Below are 9,293 nucleotides of genomic sequence, written 5' to 3' on the forward strand. Positions count from 1 at the left end.
ATGGTTTATACAAGCTTTAATGTTAAGCCATCGATGATTATTTTAGTTTATATATTTGCCTGTTGGAAATTACAAATAAATTATAATAATGATAAGTTATTGAATTTTTTAGTCTATGAATCTGAATTTGTATGTATATCTGTTGGTGGTTTTTGCATTTAAAACATGTTGTAGTTTTTTTTTACCTTAATACTTTTGTTTTTGATACAGGTTATGACAAAGAGCTTAGAACAAGTTGTGTTTCTATGATACTGAATTATTTTCAAGATCCTTATCCTCGTGCAAGATGGGCGGCAATCAATGCAATTGGTCAACTATCTACAGATTTGGGCCCAGATTTGCAAAACCAATATCATAATCTTGTGCTTCCAGCATTAGCTTCAGCAATGGATGATTTTCATAATCCACGGATGCAGGTGAGTAGTGTTGGTACATATAATATCATACATGCTTTTTGATTTTCAATATGTATGTGGATGTGGATTGCATATCTGCATTGATGTGCCAGATAAGCATGTCTGATATTCTAGTACACCTTTATAAGGACTCGAGTTAATTGATTACATTGTGTATTTGATTGTTTGGTGGATAGTTGCACTTGCACAAAATTTCCACTTATTAATTCGTAATGTATGTATCTTGAATGATATAATCATCTTTGTATGCTAATTGTAACATTTTGTTAAATTTCATATTTTTTTAGAATTTTCGGTTTTAACCGAAAACCGAACCGAATCCGAATTCGAATTCGGTTTTCGGTTTGGTTCGGTTTCAACTTTGAATTCGGTTTTCGGTTTGGTTTTCGGTTTTGCCCTAAAAAATTTCAAAACCGAATACACCGAACCGAATACACCGAACAAACCGAAAATCGAATCGATGAACACCCCTACCTCTGGGCCTTCCCTGACTTTTAAGAAGGTAGTATGAATTAAAGAGACATTGGTCTAGCCGCTTCAAGTTAATCATTAGAAGTTAAAATAAAAAAGTTGAAGAGTTCAAGTCAAGGATGTTGATTTGGTATATATTCATGAAAAATTCGTGGGAGTTTATGGTATCTTTAAAAAAGAAAGTATGAGAAAAATTAATTACGGTGTATATACTTTATAATTTATAATTTATAAACCGTTGGAAAGACTTATAAAGTACTCTAATGCTACGGAATCAATACCTAAAATAGTAAGATTTGATGATTAGTTTCATTTAGTTGAAGGTAAGGATCTTAATAGGGAATTCTGATTTGTGATTATTAGGAAGTTAGTATGTGCTTAATTTGTACTCTATCCATGCCAAAATTATTATTTTCACTATTATGTTAAAATTTAATATATATACTTACGAATTTTCTATTATACTACTCTTCAATCAATGAGCAGTTTTAGTTACAGAAATTTATTTAAAAAAAATTAAAAAAATTGGTTGATTTAATGAATGCTTTATTTTTATCAATAAAAAAACACAATTCAGACTTTAACGATTTTTTCTTATTATTTAGAGTAACTGACAATATTTATTAGATAAAAAATTAGTAATAAGGTGAACTGTTTTTTTTTTGAAACGGAATGAGCATATAATAGGTGGTGCTAGAGTTTTTGGTAAATCGATCAAGCAATAATAGAGAACATGTGAATGTATATTTTGAATCTTCTTAAGTTCATGTCTGGTGAATGCGTCTCCTCCGACTATAATGTTAATGGACGACGCCGTGATAGTATTTATGCTCTGTGATTAATATGACTGTAAGTCGCAAGAGTATTCAAAATTTTATGAGATGAGTGTTTGAAAGTATATCACATTTATCTGAGGTTCAATTAGTATCTCATATATACATTGTCCATATGCATCAACAATCATATTTCGTTGCATGTTGGTAATGGAGTAAGCGTCAATATTAAAGTTCATTTGTCATAGCGATCACGAATTCTACGTATATTATTATAGTCATCAGGTTATAAAGTACACGTGGGAAGTTACTTGTTTGCATCTCCATATGCTTCCCAAAATAAGTTTTTTTTATTAGAGAATTAAAGCAGTTTTGCAAGATATCTTGAGTTTCTTAATTAGCAACACTTACCCTTTTTATTTACGACACAACAACAAACAACATCAACACCGAGTCTTACGAATATAAGATATGAGGAAGTAAAATGTAGACAATCATTCCTCCACCTTATAAAAATGAGAAATCATAATCAGTTACCCTCTTTTGCTCACAACACAACAACAAACAACATCAACACTCAATCTTACGAATATAAAATATAAAGAACTAAGACGTAGACAATCATTCATCTACCATTAAAATAATAAGAAATCACTTCTCTACGATAGAGTAGAGAAAGTTCTCTTTTTTTACCAAGAGTATAGAGATTGTTTTTAATAAGAGTGTTTCCTTTTGTTCACGATGAACCTTTACGTTGCATAAGTTCGTGACCCTTGTAAAATGCCTTTATCGTACGCGTTAGCAAAACCCTACTGAACTATCTCTATGAAATCTCTTTTAGAGTCTATTAAATTAGCTCAAATATATAACATATAATAGTTTGAATACCACTGAGCCTTTGACTAAGTGATATGAGTGGTTGATCTTTGAGGACATTGTCTCGTGTTCGAATGCTAATGGGGCAAACTTTGAGAGTATATATTACTTCTCAGTTTCAAATTTTCTCAGGGGATTTCACCTATTTTGGTTGCCTTAATGAACGAATTGGTTTCCTCCAGAGTGGGAGTGTCTCGAATATGACCGGGTGGGTGATTTTTCTCCCCGTTAGTGATTAAAAGATAATCGTTTTGAAAAAAAGCATGTGTTTTGAATTAATTTTGGTACACATAAAAAAACCCTAAAATAAATTAGAATTTTACTCTCTTCATCCCAATTTAGTACAGTAGTTTTTCTATTTTTTAGTTTCAAAAAATTAACAAAGTGTGTGTTTGTGTGTTTTTTTTTTTTAATTTAATTAAGACGAAGTAGATATATTTTTGCCACTTTAATGCGAAGTAAAACTCGAGTGAAAAAATTAATCGGACGCCGGTAATGTTGACTAGTCTCTGTAGGAACCCCACACATTACCCGTTTTCCGTCCAAAACTCCAATAACCGTTGATCGTTAAATCTCCGGTCACATGAACGGCTGCCATCCATCCTTGTTCCCCTTCTCACTTCCCCCATCACTCCGATGCCTTTTCACCCTTCATCCCCCCTTTAACTCCCCCTCACCTAACCTCCGTCACCGTTACCGTCAAATCAATGGATCCTACCAACAGCCAGATGACCACCACACAAACTTCCCTGCACCACAGACTCGATTGTTGGAGTGAATCCGGCACTGAAACGTTAATCGAAACGTGGGGCGAACGTTACCTTCAGCTCAACCGTGGAAACCTCCGTCAAAAAGACTGGAAACATGTAGCTGACGCCGTTAACGCTAACCGTGACGGCTCAAAACCACCGAGAACAGATGTACAGTGTAAGAACCGTATCGATACTTTAAAGAAGAAATATAAAATTGAGAAATTAAAATCTAAAACGACGCCGTCTAAATGGCCGTTTTTTAACCGCCTTGATCATCTCATTGGTACAGTAGTAAGTAATAGTGTTAGCTGGAAGAAAGGTAACATAGTGAATTCTTCATCTGTTACAGTTACTATTAAGTCGATTTCGAAACCAAACCCTAACCCTAATTTGAAAGGTGGTGTGTCTTCGGGTGAGAGTGTGGGTAGGATTGAGAATTTGGGGGCGGATGAGGGAGGGGGAACGGCGGCATTTACGGAATTGGCGAGAGCGATTGCGAGATTCGGAGAGGTTTACGAGAGGACTGAGAAGTTAAAACAGGAAGAAATGATGAAGTTAGAGAAGCAGAGAATGGAGTTTACTAAAGAAGTTGAGTTTCAGAGGTTGAATGTGTTTATGGAAAGGCAACTTGAACTTGAGAAGATGAAGTCGAAAAAGCTGTTGGCTACAAATTCATTGAGTCAAGGTAGATTGATTCTTACCTCTAATGAGTGTTATGGTTTAGCTTATTTTATGGACTTATTGATTTTTTAAAAAGTCAATAAATTCTTATAGCAAAAGGTTAATAAGCTCATTAGCCCTGACAATGAATTGGATTTAGGTGTGTAGGTTTTATTTAGGTGCTTGAATTATGTTTAGCAAGTAGTTGCAGGTTATATTTTTCGTTAATATTTATTCTGTACGCTCATTACTCTCTACTGCTTGCTTAAACTTTTGAAGACTAAAAACTGATGATGGAATATGTTTATAGGATTGCTTATATATGTCCTTAATGTTGAAAGTATGAATATTATGAATATTTAAGAACCATATGTTATTGGGTAAAGGAAAAATACAATCGTGAGCTTGTCACTAAACTCTTATACCTGCATTTCTCAATTCATGTTAGCGAATCAATTACGTTCCATTGTTCCTTGCTTAATTGAAAGGCAGAGTCTTTGAAAATGATATTTAAAATTCAGCCCTGTCTCTGTTACACGTTCTTGCTGTATCAATCTTTTTGTTTGACATTTGTCTGTGCTTGAAAGTTTTGCTTTAGTTGTAAGTATGATCAAGAGTTGTTTATGTATACTAATTTTTGTACTCTTTAAAAATTCCCATTTGTGGATTTTGCAATATCGTATCATGCTCTTTTTTTAAATATTAATCACCTTTGTTGCTTATAATTCTTGTACAGAAAAAAAATCAGAGCTATGATGAAAGGCAGTTGTTAAAAGTGATGTGAAGACCTTACTACAGAATGGGTTTGTAACTATGTATCATGAGTCTCTGATGTGGTAATGAAGTTAGTTTATACCCGACGTTTCGTGCTAATTTATTGTTGTATTTTCGTGTATATAATGTGTTTGTGTTATTTTGTGTGTATGTAAACTTAATCTACCAAAGGCTCTTTGACCTGTGATTAATTTTGTAAATGGTTGTAATATTTTGGGTCATTGAATGATCTATGTATGTTATATAAAGGCTGCAAAGTGCAACTGTACGCCCAACTAACCAACAAGACCCTTTCTTAGACCATCTAAGGAAGATGAACTTCAGCAACTGCGGAATCTTCTTATCACTAGCACAAGATGCGGACCCAGGTTTAAAAAGTTGAGCATCTTTTTTTTTTTTTTTTAAACCTAATGTAGAAAAATATTGAGTATGCACTATGTGATGTATTTTGCATGTCATGGTGCACCCCTGAACAGGGGGTCTTTGAGGCTCTTATATGTCATTGTGGACCTGTGGTGAGTGGTCTGCTCACAAGTCTTGCAGCATTGGCCAGTTTTGGATATTTTATTAAGCTTGTAGTTATCATATATTTACGTGTCTCATATTTTCTTATCAACTATTGTTTTAGTATGTATATTGGACGGAGGTCCCTGGAAGCAATCTTTCTATCCTCGAGTAGAGGGAGGGACGACCTTCTCTACCGTGGGTAGAGAAGCGATTTTATGTACTTGTGGGTGGAGTTAAATCTCATTTATTTGAGGGTAGAAGAATGATTGTTTACATCTTACCTCTCTCTACTTCACTTTTGTGTGATTGGATATTGTTCTTGTTGGTGTATTGTTTCGGTATGTCCTAAATGAATTTTGATCATAAACCTCAGTTAAGCCTTATTCGTATTCGAGATGTTTCTCTATTTCTATTAATGTGTTTCTATAAATGATTGTTTGTAATAAGGTCCATTGTTATGAAATGGCTAATAATAAATTCAACACATAAATTGATAGATTCCCCATAAATTGATAAGTTGTATTGTACAACTCTCAATGCATAAAAATGGTGAACCTATCCATTATTGTGTTGGATTTATCAACAAATACTCCACATTAGATCAAAACACAATAGTGTGATTTCTTAAACTATGTTGGAAGATATATAATATAAACAATTAGCAAAGCCAATAAATGCTATTGACTTTTTTTAAGGATTAATCAAAAGTAAGGCCGAATTAAACACTCAATGTTAGAGTTGCCCCCTTGAAAGATTTATTATTTAAACATTCAATATCCTACCTGTTATTGTGTCAAAGAATCATCTGTTGGAAGCTTCGACGAGCCCAACACACCCACTATAAAGGACCTAGATTATACAACACTCACTATTCCAACACTTTGACGTTGGTTAGCCTTTAATTTTTATGAATCCTTAGTGCACAATAATACTTAGGCCACAGTGTCGACCATAGATCATTTAGGCGGTATAACCGACCATATATCACTTAGGCGGCAGAGCCGACCCTATAATACAAATAACACAAGTGCACTAAGAACTTAAACACAAACTAAGGCTTAATCGGGAAACTTAACAAAGAACACTTTTATTAATACAAAATGTAATTACAATATTGCTCACTCACCACACTTTCTTTCTACTCGCTACTTATAAGCGTTCTTTCTCTAACTCACTCTTTTCTTACTTCCTCACAACTCTCACACACTACACAACTTAAATGAAATCTCCTCCCATATTTATACTACTCTATGGAACATTCTAGAACCTAGATATTTCCATGGATATATAAATATCTAGATATTTCTACAACCTACAAATATCTAGATTTTTCTTTTACATTTCAATTTCTAGATTTTTCTCTCATATTCTAATATCTAGATATTTTCTTATACATATTAATATCTAGATATTTTACATATATACATCTACTAATTTCATATTATTTTATAACACCAAATTTGCATTGTATTTTAACACTCCCCCTCAATGCAAATTTTCTTTTAACGATGTCTTGCAGACCATTCCAAGTGCTTCTCTGAATTTTGTAAACTTCGATTTACTTAGGCTCTTGGTGAATATATCTGCAACATGTTCATCTGTCTTTGTTGGCATCATCTTGATTTTCCCTTCAAGGACCTTCTCGCGAACATAATGATAGTGCACTTCTATATGTTTTGTTCTCGCATGAAAGACTGGATTTTCTGCTAGACGTATAGCTGATAAGTTATCGCAGAAAAGCTTTACTTGATAATCTGTTGATTGATGAAGATCTTCCATTAGCTGCTTCAACCAAGTAATTTCTTGTGTTGCTGATGCTGCCGATCGATATTCTGATTCAGTGCTTGACAAGGATACTGTTGGTTGTCTCTTGCTGCACCATGATATTACTCCTGATCCAAGACTAAACATGTATCCAGTTGTTGACCGTCGTGTATCATAGTCTCCAGCGTAATCGGCGTCACAATATCCAGTCACCCGACATTCTTTTGTTCTCTTATATAAAATGCCAAAGTTAATAGTACCTTTAACATACCTTAAGATGCGTCGTACAACATCAAGGTGAGGCTTCTTCGGATTGCTCATGTATCGACTAACCACTCCAACTGCATAAGATATGTCTGGCCGGCTTAGTGTGAGATAAATAAGACTTCCGACCATCTTTCGATACATGGTAACATCTTGAAGACTTTTTCCTTCATCTGCTCGTAGTTTTGTATTCGGATCCATCGGAGTTGAGATAGGTTTGCAATTAAGCATTCTATACTTTTGTAAAAGATCTCGCGCATATTTCTGTTGTCCCAGAAATAATCCTTCTCTTTTCTGCTCTATTTCGAGTCCAAGAAAATGTTTGAGTTCTCCAAGCTCCTTCATATGAAATCTGATAGACAGATTCTCTCTTGTTCTTTGGATCTCCTCATAGTGATCTCCCGTGATGATTAAGTCATCCACATATACTAGCACTATGGCTAGTTTTCCTTGATCTTGTTTCACAAATAAACTAGAATCTGAAGGAGCAACTGTGAAACCACTTTGTACTAAAAACTCGCCAATCTTCCCGTACCAAGCTCTTGGAGCCTGCTTCAAGCCGTATAGTGCTTTCTTTAATTTGCAGACATGGTCAGGATGGGACTTGTTCTCAAAGCCTCTTGGTTGCTCCATATAAATTTCTTTGTCAAGTTCTCCATGTAAGAAAGCGTTCTTGACATCCATCTGCCACAGCTTCCAAGATTTGCTAGCGGCTAAAGCTAGTAGAGCTCGAATTGTTGTGATCTTCGCCACTGGACTAAACGTTTCTTCATAATCTAGCCCATATTGTTGAGAAAAACCTCTAGCAACAAGTCGAGCTTTATACCTTTCAATGGAGCCATCTGATCGAGTCTTCACCTTATAAACCCATTTACAAGATATTGGTTTTACATCTTTTGGATTTGGAACTAAACTCCATGTCTGGTTTTCTTTTAGTGCATTAATTTCTTCTTCCATTGCTTTCTGCCACTCTCGACTTTGTGCTGCTTCTTCATAAGTAGAAGGCTCAATAGGTATTGATTCATCCACATGAGCAGCATTGGCATACCTTGGATTAGGTTGCCTCGGTCTTGTTGATCTCCGTAATTCTTGTACATGCTCCTCGACATCCATTTGACTTGGACGAACCTCCTCGGATACAGATTGATGCACACCAGTTTTCCATGGACTCTTTTCCTTAGAGTACGACCCTTCTCCTTCTTTTATTGGATCCAATATCTGCTCTTTAGGTTCTTCTTTTTCTTCTGGACCTTCTTCTAATCCATGAGATTCTGGAAGCTCTATCTTTTGAGGTGACCACCATGAAGACGCTTCATCAAATACCACATTTCTTGAAGTATGACACTTTCCAGTATTTGGATCACAACATCTTCATCCTTTTCTTGATTCATCATAACCGACAAAAATGCACCGAATTGCCTTCTTATCAAATTTGCTTCGGAGATGATCTGGCACGAAGACGTAGCATACACATCCAAAAACCTTGAGATGGTTGACGGTTGGCTTGATCTTCCATAATCTTTCATATGGTGAAATATATCCCAACTTTGTTTGTGGGAGTCTGTTAATCACATATGAAGCCGTCCTCATACATTCGGCCCAAAATCTTCCTGGTACATTCTTACCATGAAGCATACTTCGACAAGTTTCAGCAAGATGACGATTCTTACGTTCTGCCACTCCATTCTGTTGTGGAGTATTATGGCAAGTTAATTGCCTTCTGATCTTGTGCTTCTCAAGATACATATTGAACTCAGTCGATAAATATTCTCCTCCATTATCTGTGCGTAAGCACCTAATCTTATTATTGAGCTCACTTTCTATCTTCTTCTTGAACTCTTTAAACTTCTGAAAAGTCTCCGACTTTTCCTTCATGAAGTAAACCCACACATACCTTGAGAAGTCATCAATGAATGTCACCATATACTTCATTCCTCCAAGTGATGCTTGTTTCACTGGGCCAAAGACGTCTGAGTGTATGAGCTCTAGTGGTGTCTTGGACTGATGTTGTGACTCCTTGAATGGCAATTGGTGAG

General features: G+C 35.3%; 1 protein-coding gene across 1 annotated transcript; it reads left to right on the top strand.

The window, feature by feature from the left end:
* The first annotated feature begins 3,000 nt into the window (after window positions 1–3,000).
* Window positions 3,001–5,028, top strand: LOC139866925 (trihelix transcription factor ENAP2-like). Its single transcript, XM_071855224.1, has 2 exons — window positions 3,001–3,973; window positions 4,685–5,028. Exons 1-2 carry the CDS (start codon window positions 3,244–3,246, stop codon window positions 4,702–4,704), a joined length of 750 nt encoding a protein of 249 aa, XP_071711325.1. The 5' UTR covers window positions 3,001–3,243; the 3' UTR covers window positions 4,705–5,028.
* The last annotated feature ends 4,265 nt before the right edge of the window (window positions 5,029–9,293 follow it).

The sequence above is a fragment of the Rutidosis leptorrhynchoides genome, chromosome 9, assembly GCF_046630445.1.
Source record: "Rutidosis leptorrhynchoides isolate AG116_Rl617_1_P2 chromosome 9, CSIRO_AGI_Rlap_v1, whole genome shotgun sequence".
Classification (NCBI taxonomy): domain Eukaryota; kingdom Viridiplantae; phylum Streptophyta; class Magnoliopsida; order Asterales; family Asteraceae; genus Rutidosis; species Rutidosis leptorrhynchoides.

Excerpts from the sequence above, each read along its gene's own strand:
- LOC139866925 (XM_071855224.1), top strand. The coding sequence starts at position 3,244 with ATGGATCCTACCAACAGCCAGATGACCACCACACAAACTTCCCTGCAC. Across the intron at positions 3,974-4,684 it reads TACAAATTCATTGAGTCAAG|AAAAAAAATCAGAGCTATGA; the intron begins GTAGATTGATTC and ends ATTCTTGTACAG.